Source organism: Mesoplodon densirostris, chromosome 3 (assembly GCF_025265405.1).
Source record: "Mesoplodon densirostris isolate mMesDen1 chromosome 3, mMesDen1 primary haplotype, whole genome shotgun sequence".
In the NCBI taxonomy this organism is placed as follows: Eukaryota; Metazoa; Chordata; class Mammalia; order Artiodactyla; family Ziphiidae; genus Mesoplodon; species Mesoplodon densirostris.
The window spans coordinates 62,816,342-62,831,658 of record NC_082663.1 but is presented as its reverse complement, the minus strand read 5'-3'; the positions used below and the strand labels follow the sequence as shown (position 1 = coordinate 62,831,658).

The following is a 15,317-nucleotide window of genomic DNA, read 5'->3' as shown; positions in this document are numbered from 1 at the left end:
ACTAATTTTGGAGCTAGGATATTTGGTTCCAGTGTGTGTAGCCACTTTCTAGCTGTTATCCGTAGACAAACTACCCAATCTTTCAGAGGTCAGCTTCTTTATAAAATAGGGAGTATAGGCAGTATAGGGTTACTGTGAGGATTTATGTAAAGTCTTAGCACAGTACTACAGCACACAATAAATACTGGCCAGATTTATTATGGTGTACACACGTGCCACTGGGATTAGCCCGGATGAAAAAGCCTACTGAAGTACACCTTCCCCAGGCAGCTCTTTAGGAAACCGCCGGGAGATGGAAAGGCTTCCTGGTCCCCAAGCTTGCCAAGTGAAAGATGCAAAAGCCATCTAAAAAGGGAGGGGACTATTTATTCTTGGCAAGCACTTGCGCAACGACGGGCTCCAGTTGCTGCGTTCCGCGTGTCCACCAGGGGCCGCTCGAACTACCCAGGCTCTGTGCGCGCAAATCAGGCGACGCCCGCGCGTGCTCACTCGGTGCCGCGCGGGCCTCTGAACCTCCGCGGACACCCTAGCTTTCGGCTGCTGCTCCCCTGGCGGCTACCCTTAACCAAACCTCTTGCGGGTGGGTACGGCAGCTCTTTGGGGACAAAAGTCTTCCCTATTCGTTACGCTCTGCTTCGTACTTCGTATTTTGGGCAAATCTGAGAAGGCAGGTATTAGCGCCTCCATTGAGCTGCTACCAGAGAGGTAGGAGAAAGGCTGAGCCTGGCGCGGAGTTCGGGCTGACTGGGGCCTAGGCCCGCGAAACGCCGTCGCTGCCCGGATGTTGCGATGGCTGATTGGGGGAGGCCGAGAACCTCAGGGACTGGCCGAGGTAAACCCCGGGGTGGACCCTGCCTGCCACCGCAGAGGCTTTGCTTGCCGGAGCTGCGGCTTGTGTGAGCGGGGCTCCTGACCGGATGAGGGAGACCCGGCGGAGGCGGGGCCTGCGGGTTGCGAGGGCGGGGTCGCCGGGGTCGACGGGGGTGGATTGCGGGGGCTCTTTCCCTGAGAGGTAAATCCATGTTCCACTAGGTGTGGAAACTGAAACTGACGTAGTTCAGCAACAGGCTCAAGGACCCTTAACTGGTCTCCCCACGTAAACCAGTCTCATTTCAATAGAAAAAGTATCCGGTTTGGTAGAGACTAAGAAACGGTGACTGCAGATTTACACTTCTGGTTTGTTTGATATGGTGTCGCTTCCCAACATCAACTGATGCTTGCTCATGGAATATGAAATTAATTTGATTATTTATATAAAACCAAAAAAGATATAATTATTTTAAAAAATAATTTGCTTAAAAGTCAAAAAAATTATGTTCTAGCTACTGTTTTGGGTTCCATAGTCACACTTTCTTCATGGGCCTGAATAACTGACCAGACTAATGAGATTTACATTTGAAATGTTGCGAATAAAATAATTTTGGAACCTGAAAAGTGTCGAGGTCTGGAATTTATTTCATATGTCACTGAAGAATAGAATTTGTGTTGAATTCCCTTTTATTTTTCATAGAAAATATTTGTTTTGATTGTTAAAAAAAACTTGGGTGGTTGTAAGCAACGTTACTTCTCTGTTTTAACTTCCTCATATTTTTGCAGTTGAGGCTTATTGTCTAATTTTTAAGAAGTATTTCTTATTTAAAATTAGGCTTATTTCAGATAGGCTTGAATTCTAAAGATTATGAAAGAATTGTGGAAAAGTGATTAGTCCATTTGTGATATATATGACAATTATGTATTAACCCGATTATTTGATTAGTTGTAGAATTTGATTAACTAATTCTGCAGTGCTTGGCAAGCTTTCATTTGGGGGAAGTGGTATACAGTTTTCAGATTTCTTGCCTTTGCTTTTCTCATCAGAAGCACTGCTAGAAGGGAGATGGGATAAATAAAAAATTACTGCTTTGAGGGTGAATTAAAAAAAATTCATGCGTGTTAAATTGTACATTTCTTCATGTAAAAGTACTTCAGTTTTAGAACTGCTGTGAATCTGTACATTATCAGAACCAAAGATTTTCCCCTAATTATGCAAGAACTTTGTATCCAGGCTTCTAGTTTAAGCAGTGTTTGTCTGCTGGGATGATTTTGCCCCTTAGAGGACATTCGGCAATGTCCAGAGATATTTTTGATTGTCACGATTTGGGGGTGGGGAGAGAGGTTGGATTTCTATTGGCATCTAGTGTGTAGAAGCCAGGGATGATGTTGAGCATCCTTCAATGCACAGGAAAGCCCTCGACAAAAGAATTACCTAGTCCAAAATGTCAGTAGTGCCCGGTTTGAGAAATGGCAGTTCAGAGGTTAAGAACACAGGTTTTTATCATGAAATATTACTGGGTTTGACTATAGAAATCGGGTTGATAAGATCTTCCTTACAGAATTATTGGGTGAGTTAGAAGCCATATGTGCTTTACACAGTGTGTGGCATATGGACTGCCGCCCATATGTTTGCAAATAGGGATGAAGGTGTGTAGGTTTAGGACTGAGCTTAATACTCTGTAAATGTTACCAGTTATCTTTATCAATATTATTGTCTGAAGTTGAATTTATTGAATTCATTGACTGAATTATTTCATTTCTTCCTTTATTTATTCAGTAAACATGTGTTGAGTGCCTATAATGGGGTAGGCACTGTTTTAGTCTATATTTTACCCCTTTGACCTTCAGTTTTGTTTCTGCCAAGTTTTAATTGGCAAACATCCATCCTAAAATATTGTGTTGGTTTGGCCCATTGATTTTTTTTTTTTTTTTTTTTGTGGTACGCGGGCCTCTCACTGTTGTGGCCTCTCCCGTTGCGGAGCACAGGCTCCGGACGCGTAGGCTCCAGACGCGCAGGCTCAGCAGCCATGGCTCACAGGCCCAGCCGCTCCGTGGCATGTGGGATCCTCCCAGACCGGGGCACGAACCCGTGTCCCCTGCATTGGCAGGTGGACTCTCAACCACTGCGCCACCAGGGAAGCCCCTGGCCCATTGATTTTTTTAGGTCAGGTTTATTGAGGTGTAATTTCCATAAAACAAAATACACCCTTTAAAAATTTATTTTGAGTTCAAAATTTAAAATTTATGATGTGGATTTGTGGTAAGAGAAATGTTTTATGTTAAATTGGCAGTTACTTGATATTAGGGGAAATAATATATAGTATTAGAACATAATATCTTACAGTTTTTTAAACCTTGTGTTCTTAGATGCATACCATGTGTTTTATTCAAATGTGGTCTTTTATCATAAATCATTTTATCCCTTTTTTTCTCTCTTTTTTCCCCCCATTACAAGCAATCTCCTTTACAGACAATAGGTGAAGAACAAACCCAGAACCCCTACACTGAACTGCTTGTACTGAAAGCTCATCATGATATTGTACGGTTTCTGGTACAGTTAGATGATTACAGGTAAGAAACTCTAGTTTTCCAATTGACTACTGTTTGGAAAGAGTTTTTAGGGAATTGTATGTTAAAAACAACTTCAGAATTAATCCAGCTTTTCTAAAAATTTCAAAACTGATCATTAATAACATTTAGTAGAAATTGACCTCTGCCTCTTGATGAAATATGTGTCTGAAGTCTTTTTGCCCAAAAGTTGGGATGTCATTTCTGGTGATTTTATGGTTATTTTTGTTTGTTTCAGGGTTTTTTTTTTTTTTTTGGTCTTTTGAATACTCACAAATATTCTCATTAGTTTAAAGGAAGTGTATGACTTTAAAATGTTGATGGGAGTTTTAACTGTATATTAAGGTGAAGCTAAATTTGAGAACCTATATGGGAAATGTTTAAATATCAGGTACCTTCCAGGAATGTACTGTTTTTAGTGGAAGGTAAGGTAAGTATTTAATCTGAATTTTTTGTTATTTGTGAAACCCTTTAAAATGTACATTATTCTGTACTTCCTTGCTAACATGTATAATGTCGTGTTTAATATATTTGCAAATAGAGGTGAAGGTGCGTAGGTCTTAGAACTGTAGATTTAGCTTATTATTGATCTGTATATCTGTTTTATTAAGACTTTGTTCAACTGTACGCTTATCCTTTGTAGCCTTAATAACAATTACACAATTAACTGTGTAACTGTATAATATTTATGTTCCTCTCTAGATGAGAGTGAGGGCCATGTTATTTTTTTATTCACCACAGTATCTTTAGTACCTGGCACAGTGCCTTACATGTAGCAGGTTATTACTAGTTGTTAAATGAATGAATGACTCCCTCAACTATTAAGTGTACATGTTGCATGCCATCCTAACTCTCTAACTCCACTTCTCTTGTCCTTATCAGTTATTCCCCCTATCATCTCTTAATTTTCTCTTTTGCCTTTGATACTGTCTTTTTTTCCTTCCATTTTTGACTCAATGGATGACTGCTACTATGATTACTTCTAATACTCATTATCACTGCTGATGTTTTTTAACCTTGTCTTCTCTTTGCTCGTTTTATGTTTTTGGTATTTAGTTGCTTTTCCCATGTACAGTGCAATTCTGGCACTACCTGGAGTTAGGTTGAATTTTAAAGGTTAAGGGCACAGTCGTGTACAACAGTCCCTTCACCTCAGTCACAGCTGCAATCTCCAGGGTTCCCAGGCCACCTGCACTTCTGACCAATTAACTAAAAATTCCTACTACCCGCTCAGGTTTGATAATTCTCTAGAATGACTAACAGAATTCAGGAAAGCACTATACTTATGATTACAGTTTTATTATAAAGGATATGATCGGGACTAGCCAAATGTAGAGATGTATAGGGCAAGGTCTAGGAGGGTCCCAAATGTAAGGCTTCTGTGTCCTCAGGACACATCACCCTTTCAGCACATTAATGCATATCACCAGTGAGGAAGCTCACTCAAGCTCTGGGTGTCAAGAGTTTTTATTGGGGTTTCATTACATGGGAATGATTGTTTCACTTATTTGCCTCATGATTGAACTCAATTTCTAGCCCTTCTCTCCCTGCCATCCCCTCCTTGCTCCCCCAGGTTGGGAGGTCAGGATGATATCCCATGGCTCAAAGCCCCAACCCTCTAATTGCATGGTTCATATTCCCCACATGGCCAGTCCCCATCCTTAAATTGTCCAGGGGTCCACCATGTGTCATCTCATTAGCATAAACTCAGGTGAGCTCTGAGGGGCCCAGCTCTCTTTTAGAAACCAGGGACAAGTCCAGCCACATTATTATGAAAATATGCTCCTCAACTTTTGCTTGAAAGGATTTGCCTTTTTTTATATTACTAGCCTATTAACACAATTTTCATGTTGTGATGTGAGCCAACCAAATTATAGCATGTCAACCATAGTATAATAATCTTCAGCCTTTTTGGTAATACTTACTTTTGCTATGTCCTAAGAGACATTTATTTATTTATTTAGTCAGTCATCTTTGAAACTAAACATTTTTGGAAAGATAGGACATATGGACAACTAAAGTTGTCTTGTACTGTCTTTTACCATTGTAAGATGCTACGTAAGTTAAAAAAAAACCCAAAATGATTTCTTAGACCATAATCCCTAATATTTGGGCTTTAAGGAGTCCTCAGATAGTTCTGTCTAAGAAAGCTAAATACAAAATATACAGTATACTTTCAGGATGTGGTCTTTAAATTTTTTTTAATAGATTAACTGTTAAGATTTCATGTTGATTGCTATCTGTCCTTTAAAATGTCTTCTTGATTATTCTTTTTTTTTTTTTTTTTTTTTTTTTTGCGGTATGCGGGCCTCTCACTGTTGTGGCCTCCCCCGTTGCGGAGCACAGGCTCCGGACGCGCAGGCTCAGCGGCCATGGCTCACGGGCCCAGCCGCTCCGCGGCATATGGGATCCTCCCAGACCGGGGCACGAACCCGTATCCCCTGCATCGGCAGGCGGACTCTCAACCACTTGCGCCACCAGGGAGGCCCTCTTCTTGATTATTCTTACTACATAGTTAGAAGAATCTGCAGAAAAGGCCATCTTGTAGAGTATGATCATTGTACAGGTACTGATATTTGATTACCTTTTCCCAAAGTGGTGCTTGTGTATACTTCAGTTATTCAATGATATAGTAAATGTTACGTAAGCAGTAAAAAGCTGTAGATGAGTATATCAGTTATCTGTTGTCCTTGTTAAATATCAGCCCAAATTTAGTAGTTTAAAACAAACGCTATTTATTTATTTCACTATTCTGTGGGATGGCATTTGGGTTAGGCTCAGCTGGGTCCAGGGTTCTTTTGTCTCTGCTGGGATCAGCGGATCTTCGTTAGGTTCACTTATGCTTCTGTGGTCACCAGGTAGATTGGCTGGGGTTGGCAGGTTTACAGTGGTCTCAGCTGGGATGACTGGGGTCTCTTTCCATGTGGTTGCTCAAGTGCTAGTTCACATAGGGATGGAGTTCAAATACCAGCAAAAGGGCAAGCCCCAGTGTAAAACTCTTTTCAAGTCTGTTTTCATCATGTTTGATGTTGTTTCATGGGCTAAAGCAAGTCAGGAGCTGGCGTGAATTCAGTAAGTTGATAAATAAATTCTACCTCTTGATGGGAGAAGCAACTAAATCGTATTGCAAGTGGTGGTGGAAATAGGGAGATTGGTGGCCATGTTTGCTGTATACCACAGTGAATCTAAATGTCTAGAATAGATTTTTTTAAAAAGCTTACTTTTTGGCTTTTGCTGTCAAGTGAACATATTACTACATGAACCACATTTAATTCTTTGTACTCAAGTCATGACTTTGTCAAAAGTTACATATAATTAGGTATGAAGTTTTTTACTCAGTTGCAGACCTGAAGAACTTTCAATCTGTTTTGTTTTAAAAGATTTAATTCTGTAGTGTACTAGAAAAACAAAATAAAACTGAAAGAGTCATTATTGGTAAGAAATACATTTAAAAATATACAAATGATGTAACTATTATAAATAGTAGAGCTCAGTGTTTTCATTCTTGATTTAATAGTTTAGATAGTTCAGATATCTTTTTACTGTTACATATGTATATTATATATGCATTGTCAAATTATAGAAATACCTTTCCAGTTTTTAAATAAATATTGTTATACTTTTTATGTTTTTATTTAGTTTTTATAGACATCACATTCTGGGTTATTGGTCAGCTGTTGTAATCCAGGTTTCACGCTTCAGGTCTTTAGATAATATCATTTTATTGAGAATTTTGCAGAAGGATTTTCTAGTTTTCTCAGTGGCTCAGCTAAAATCAGTGAGTGGAAAATTTTCTCAGGTTGGTTTTTGAAGATACCAGATAAATCCTGTATAACCTAACAGACAGCAGCCTTTTCTTATCTTCTTTAGTATTTTTTGAACATGAAGTGAGGGTCATATTGATTGGGAGATCACTAAAGAAGGCTAAGCCTCAGCAAGAGTCACCCAAAAAATGGACTGTGCTAAAATTGCATGTAATACTCTAGCATTTGACACATTAAACTAAACTGGGTTCATAACACATTTTAAGAATAGTTTTCTCTGTTGCTCATTTGACCATCCCTTGCTCCTCCAGGAAACAGACAAGGTTATGTAGGATGGTGATCATGACTGGAAAAGAATCAGATGACCCATGAAATGCCAGACTGAAGAACAAAATGTACCTTAGGATGACTGGTGAAGCTGTACATTCACAAGAAGCTAGACAAACTTAGTACAGTTTGATAATTCACTAACAGCAAACAATATGTTACATCTTTAAGACAATGTTCTAAAGCTAAGAATATCTTTTTCACTAACACTTAGAGAATAGAAATCAGTAATCAAGATCATTTAGATCCTCCTAATACCTGGTTTCCCTGGGAAGTAGACAGTAAAGTGGAATTAAGCGTGCAAAAGGTTTATTAGAGAGAAATACCGTTGAAGGGAAAAGGAAAGAGACAGGATTGGACAAGAGGAGCTGTCTCAAACTGTGATGCAGATTTGACAAAGTCTCTGTAAGTCCAGTGTGGAGCTCTGGAGGAAAGAATGCTCTTTAGATGAGTCCTGTATTAGGGAAATAACTAAGAGTGTTTAGCCTGCATTGCTTAGACATTGGCTGAGGGCCATCCAAGAACGTGCCCTGGCTTCCACCAACTTGCTTATGTCCCAGGGGCTGGGGGCCAACTGAGATAGTTTGACTTCAACTTGAAAACTGAAATGGACCCTGAAGTCAACAGCTGGAGGCAGATAACCATATTCCTCATAGCTGGGCAGCAAGTCCTCTCTTGAAGGGGTATCTGCAAGTCAAGATCTATACTGCCTTTCTATACAGACTCTATCTTGAGATCAGTCATGTTGGATGAGAGGACATTTTCTTTATAGAAGAATTCAAGTTAGGAAGAATCATGGAATTGGAATATTATAATTTCACAGCCTCTAATAACAAATTTAGGCAATGGTTATTGATAGGTGTTAACATCACACACACACAAAAAGATTGCTGGAAATTGTATTTCCTGTTGGGGTACATAAACTGCTTATGAAGTGGTCTTACCAAAAAGTCAAATTCAAATATGATTAAGTCTTTAGATCTCTCAATTTACTAGAAACACAGGGGACAGAGGTGCATATCAAATGACAACACAAGAAGGTAGCTAGCAAAATCCAGACTGTGAGAACTCTGTAAGACAAATGTTTAATTGCAAGGAAAAAAATACATGAAGAAAGAATCAATAGAACAAGAGAGACTTTAGAGATCAGTTGCAGTGTATGAACCTTATTTAGATCCTGCTTCTGATACACTTAAAAAACATTGTGAGACAGGGAAATTTGATTACACTGTGGTGACATTAAGAAACTAAATGTTAACTTTAGTTGTGATGTAAATATATTGAAATATTTATTGATGAAATGAAATACAGTGACTGGGATTTGCTTCAGAATAATCTGCAAAGGGGGGATTGGCTGTGGTACAGATGAAACAGTATTGGTCATGAGTTGATAATTATTGAAGACATGTTACCTGTTATACTGTTTCTACTTTTATATATACTTAAATTCTTCATAATGAAAAGTTTAAAAATGATATATATTTGATATAGAGGAAAAAAACGCCAATTTAAAAGGTATTTTTGTTTCAGTATAAAATAAAATTTTTTCTTAGATATTATTAGATGAAGGAATCACACAGATGGACATGAACCCATCAGCTTAATAAAGTAATAACTAGCAAAAAGCTGGACTAAAGGTTGTAGCTTTGATATACAACCACAGTGGGTTTCCTGATTTTCACCCTGAGTTACGTAGACTTCACTGAATCACAGGTAGTGCTGGACATCTGCAAGCCTCCCACTCGGATGTAAGTTTACCTCAAAAATAAGAGCAGACCAGAATGTTGCCTCTTTATAAACAGACAAATCTCAGAGAAAACCCAGAAGGGTCTAAACTGAGCATACTCAATTCATTGTCTTAAACTCATTTATTACATCAGTGGGACAGAGAGAGGCCAAGGAACTTTCTCTAGTAGAAGTTCCTTCAGAGACACTTGAGCTCAGAGTAGTGGAGGTTCCCACTAATAGAAGTCACAGGGATTTTTTTGTATTCTAATACTTGTAAACTTGATATAGTTTAGCTTTCTATTTGTGATTTGGGGGAGGGGAAAATTACCAAAGGTTTTACCTTTCCAAATGACCATGGGAACTATGGAATTTTTCCGTCTCTATTCAATTTGTGAGACATTGATATTGGAATTGTGTTAATACATATGTATTACTTAATCAAGGAAAAAAAAGTTTTAACGCTCAAGTACATTGTGAAAGGATCGGTGACATCAGTATCTATGGTTCCTGAAAATGCTTTGAAGTTGCCTTTAACTTCTCTTACAAGTCTCTGTCTACAAACTTCTCTAATTTTCTTCAAGTAATTTTAGAATACAAGATAAGTAGAAGTCCATTTTAAGTGAAAATTTTGTTATTTTTTATTTTTGCCTGGTTTCTGATATTAGCATTTTTCAACTTTACTACATTGTAAAAAGTGTATACTGTTTTAGTTGCATCATGATTAGAAAGTACTTGTCGATTCGGTGGGAAGTTAGTTAACCACAGGGACTTCTGTATTGCCACAATAATACTCTATTATTTTTCCAGTGCTTTATGGTTATGTAAATATTGAATACAGGAAAGTTTATGTTCAGGTTTATGGATTATCTTTTTTCTGTCCTTTAAGGTTATGTTTGAATCTGTAGCACCTCTGACTTAATTGAAATAAATTCTCTTGAATAAGGACTATTAAATAAGCATGTAGGTAATGGACATAGGAATTACTTGTGGAAATATTTTATTTTATACAAATCTTTGTGAACCTTTGCTGTACTTTAAGCCCACAGTTGGCAAGAATGAGAGTGCTTTCTCTGAGCTGTCCAAAGGAAGGTGTTTAAAGGAAATGATTTCTATAAATGGAAATGAGTATAACTGAGAATTCTCAGTGGATTCATAATTTGGACCCTGTAGCATTCTATAATAATGCAGACTGTGAGCTCTTCAAGGGCAAGAACTATCTCATTGATCTTTACCCTCAGGAGCAAGCATATAGATATATAAAGTTAATGCTTAATATATAGTTAATGCTTAATATTTCTTGAATGAATGGATCATTGACTCTCACAATTAATTCTCATAATGAGGGGAAGAGAGAATGGAACATTCTAGAAGCTCTGCTATAGGTCTTCATTAAATCACACTTTATGTTTTTAAACTTTTTTCATGCATATAGTTTTGTGGGGTTTTTTTGTGGTACGCGGGCCTCTCACTGCTGTGGCCTCTCCCGTTGCGGAGCACAGGCTCCGGACGCGCAGGCTCAGTGGCCATGGCTCACAGGCCTAGCCGCTCCGCGGCATGTGGGATCTTCCCAGACCGGGGCAGGAACCCGTGTCCCCTGCATTGGCAGGCGGACTCTCAACCACTGCACCACCAGGGAAGCCCATGCGTATAGTTTTTGCTTAATAATTTAATTAAATGTCATTGAGTATGTCTCAATGAGTATTTTTAAAGAGTTGGTTTCAAGTTGAGAAAACTTGAAGGTTATGCATAAGAATGGGACAGGAGGGGCTTCCCTGGTGGCGCAGTGGTTAAGAATCCACCTGCCAATGCAGGGGATATGGGTTTGAGCCCTGGTCCAGGAAGATCCCACACGCTGCAGAGCAACTAAGCCCGTGCGCCACAACTACTGAGCCTGTGCTCTAGAGCCCGTGAACCACAACTCCTGAGCCTGCGTGCCGCAACTACTGAAGCCCACATGCCCAGAGCCTGTGCTCCGCAACAAGAGAAGCCACCGCAATGAGATGCCTGCGCACCGTAATGAAGAGTGGCCCCTGCTTGCCGCAACTAGAGAAAGCCTGCGCTAGCAACGGAGACCCAACACAGCCAAAAATAAATAAAATAAAATAAATTCATAAAAGAATAAAAAAAGAATGGGACGGGAAAATGAAAAAATAAAAGTAATTTATTTTTGTATGTGGTGAGATTCTGGGCTTTACATATTTTGAATTTCTAGTTTTGTTTTGACAGTATGTTGGTATATTAGTCTTGATTAAAGGGAAAAGTGAGGTTACATTAATACTATTAATCTATTTTACAGAGCCCTTTTAACACTTAAGTGTTTGCTTATTCATTTATTTACTGAAAAAGCATTTCTTTAGTCCTTTAAACCTGCTAGACGTAATCAGAAATTTGTTGGACTAGAAAGTGCCATACTAGAAAGATCAATAAATACAACAATTACTAAATTTCATTGATTCTAAAAAGCCTATTTTTTCCTATTGTAACATCTTTAAAATTTGGATACATCATATAATTGATGGTGTCTTTCATTAATAATTGACATCATTTTTTCCTTAATAGTACCTAAAATAATAGTATGTCTTAAATTTGATCTTTTTTTTTTTTTTTTTTTTTTTTTTTTGCGGTATGCGGGCCTCTCACTGTTGTGGCCTCTCCCGTTGAGGAGCACAGGCTCCAGACGCGCAGGCTCAGCGGCCATGGCTCACGGGCCCAGCCGCTCGGCAGCATGTGGGATCTTCCCGGACCGGGGCACGAACCCGCATCCCCTGCATCGGCAGGCGGACTCTCAACCACTGCGCCACCAGGGAAGCCCAGTATGTCTTATATTTGATGAAATATAGTACATTTCTAAACAATCACTAAGTTTTAAGATCTTGAAGCAAGAACAACATGTAATTGATCTTGGCATTTCCCTAACACATGACATGAAATCTCATTTTGTGTTAATCAGTAAAGAAGGATTTCTCTTAAAATATTATCTTTAGATTTGAATCTTTGGATTCTATTAATTTAGAGTGTTTAAAAATTTTTTTTGTATACTATTATATGACAGTATAGCCACTATTCTTCCTTCCATTGACTAGATTAAACCTTATTGACATCTTAATTCCTTCTTTTTTATGGTTCATTACTTCTTTTAATCAATTACAGTGTATCTTACTGTTAGGGATTCTTGAGTTGAATTTTCATTTCTGAAAATTTGGAGATGGCTGGAGTGTGTGCTTGACTGATGATTAAGATAAACTGATACAGTGCTGCTAGTTTTCAGTTATTCATCCTAGGAGAATGGGTAATTTGCAAATGATCTCCCACCCTTTTATTAGTTAGTTTATGATTGGTACTAATATGTAGCAAAGTCATACTGGTTTATATTTTAAAGCTTCATGTTTCCTCTTTAGAGCAGGTAAAAAGAAATACTGGAATGGGAAAAAAAAAACCCAAACAATAGAATATATGAGAATTGAAAAGCCTGAATAATATACACACTGGGTAATTGACCTCTGAACAATTAAAAACAAAAAGGGCTGTGATTTCATGCATTACTATTGAGCGTTGTTTAGATTTAACTTTTGTTCACCACTGATTGAATTTAAGTTTGAGGTGAAATGCTCTGTATCTCATTTCTAAACTCTCAACCATTCAGTCATCTCTCATTGTGAAGTCATGAGATTCAGACATGATAAAACAATAATGAGAAGTTAACAATCAGGGTTAGAAAAAAGTATGTATTTTAAACCTGCACTCTTCTAAAAGGGAGAAAAGCAATTATAAGAGTTTCAAGAATCAATAGAAATTGATGTTTTATACCAAAGAAATCTTAAGACCTTGAGTTCTGCCCTCCCCACCATCATGATACAAATAAAAAGAAATCAATAGGCCTAGAAACATAAGCATTAAAGATTTACATCCAGCGACTATTTTTGATACTCAAGGCATTGTTTAATGTTTTGATTCAGAAAATCTATGTAATTAAGCATAAGAAATTACATTTTAAAATATAAAATGATTGTTTTCTTTTTAGTCTCCATATTTTTTATATTTCATTTTGAAAATAAAATAAATGTTAGCTATGGATTTTAAAATAATTCTTTGTATGATTTCTGTCTAGTTAACTAAGACGTTTTAAAGGTCCTTTCTGTTAAAAAGATACGTAGCTCTTTATTAAAAAATTACTAACGGACTTTGTCGGACTGTATTAGGCCAGTTTCCCATCTCCTGGATAATCTCTTAGCTCCTGCAGTAGAAGATGTAAGCAAAGGATTTTGAAACGAGTGCTGGGTATGGGAATTGTCAGAGCCAGTGAAGACAATAGCTATGTGTGAGGCTTTGAAACTGAGCATGAGAAATTTGAACTTGAAGCTCAGTTTAGAGTGCTAAGGAAAGTGTTACATGACTGAAGTAGTGAGATTATATGGATATCTATAGGGTAAAATTCAATAGAACATACTCTAAGGAACAAAGTAATTCTTGTGTCCTAATGTATCACTTCTCTACTTTTCTCCCAATGACACACATAAGGCTTAACAATGATTACTTTAATGAAGCTGTTCAAGGCATGCCCAGATTTTTGTGAAAACACACTAACAGTCTTGCAAGGAAGTAACACGTTTTCTAAATGCCATAGCTGCTAACGGAGTATCATTTATTAGTGGTTGTTAACCATAACCACATGCAGTTCATAGCTGGCTCTCTACAACACCACTTCTTTCTCTCATATTCAGAAAAGCAAACCTTGAATTCAAGTGAATGAAAGATATTATTGGAACAACTGAATTGATTTTGATTCCTTAAAGAATCATTTACAGCTCTGCAGTGACCTAAATGGGAAGGGAATGTATAGAAGAGTGGATATATGTTTAACTGATTCACTTTGCTGTACTGCAGAAACTAATAAACATTATAAGGCAACTATATACTCCAATTAAAACAATCATTTACAAACTTGTGTACTACATTATTAATAACAAATTACTTGACATGCTTACAATGTGATTGCTGTACACCACTGTGTTGGGACACTGCTTGAGAGTAGTGTTTGATTTTACTATAATGCAGGCACTATGGATGAATAATCCTGTACAAGTGATTTTTCTTGATAGTGTTTGTGTCATGGTTATCTTCTACTCTACAAAATATAGATGATTTTCCTTGACATGTAGTGAATGGGTGGTAAAGAGGAGAGAGAAGCTATAATTTAGTTCATCACAGCTCTTTTTTCATTCCATGAAGCAAACTTACCTTTACCTCTTTTCATTTCAAGAATTTTTGGTGAAAAAAACAAAACAAAGCAAAAACCAAACCTTCCAAACCAAAGAACACAGTATTTATGTGGAAAGACCACAGAGCTGAGGGGAGCAAAGGAGAGAAACTGGCTTTAAATAGTAGAGTTAAAATATCTAAATATCTTTACCTAGAAAGTAAGGAATCTAAGGACATGATTCCTTTGTTCCACTCCTAGAATATCATTTCCTGTCACTGTAGCTTTTCCTCAGCTTGGTTTCATGTCACTTAAGTCAGGGTTTAATCATAATTTTAAAGCAAGGAAGGACTTTAAAGATCATTGATAGCTCTCCCTTATTCTTAGTCTAGCAGTTTATTCATTTTAACTTTCTGAATGGTCTTATTTATCTTTGGATTCTCAGTACCTGGCACAAAACTTAGAATGTATTCTGTAAATATTTGTTAAATTAGCTTAAAGAACTTAATCTGTATTGATATTAGTAAGTCAAAATACCATTGATAAGGTCTGATGGTATCTTAGTAATCCTAGCACTTAAATGTCATCAGTGATTTTTTTTTTCTTGACCTTTTTTCTCTAACCAGATTTGCATCTGCTGGTGATGATGGAATTGTAGTTGTGTGGAATGCCCAGGTGTGTATTGTTTCTATGTGGATTGTGTAATAAAGACATGACTGTATAGTTGAGTATGCATTCATAAACATTATCTGGAGATACACCTGCATATCAGTAGGTTGAGACTAGTTAATGCTCGAAAGGGCTGCTTAGGATGAATCCATTTAAAATGAGGACCAATGTTCCATAATAGATTTTTTTATTTAAGATTTTTTCCTGATAAACAAATGCTAGATTATGAAAATAAAAGTTTTAATCTTAAT

General features: G+C 37.5%; 1 protein-coding gene across 5 annotated transcripts in view; it reads left to right on the top strand.

Moving 5' to 3' along the window:
• Positions 1 to 488: 488 nt before the first annotated feature.
• The window catches only part of WDR41 (WD repeat domain 41), a 47,398-nt gene continuing 32,569 nt past the window's right edge, over positions 489 to 15,317 (top strand). For 4 of the 5 annotated variants that reach the window (XR_009531451.1, XR_009531452.1, XR_009531450.1 and 1 more), the window contains exons 1-3: positions 490 to 832; positions 3,269 to 3,384; positions 15,024 to 15,072. Coding sequence is in view for 2 of the 5 variants with exons in the window: in XM_060093075.1 (XP_059949058.1) it covers positions 782 to 832; positions 3,269 to 3,384; positions 15,024 to 15,072 (216 nt within the window). In the remaining 3 variants the exon portion in view is untranslated. Of the gene's footprint in view, positions 833 to 3,268; positions 3,385 to 15,023; positions 15,073 to 15,317 lie in introns of all 5 variants that reach the window. The other variant, XM_060093076.1, reaches the window with a different exon arrangement.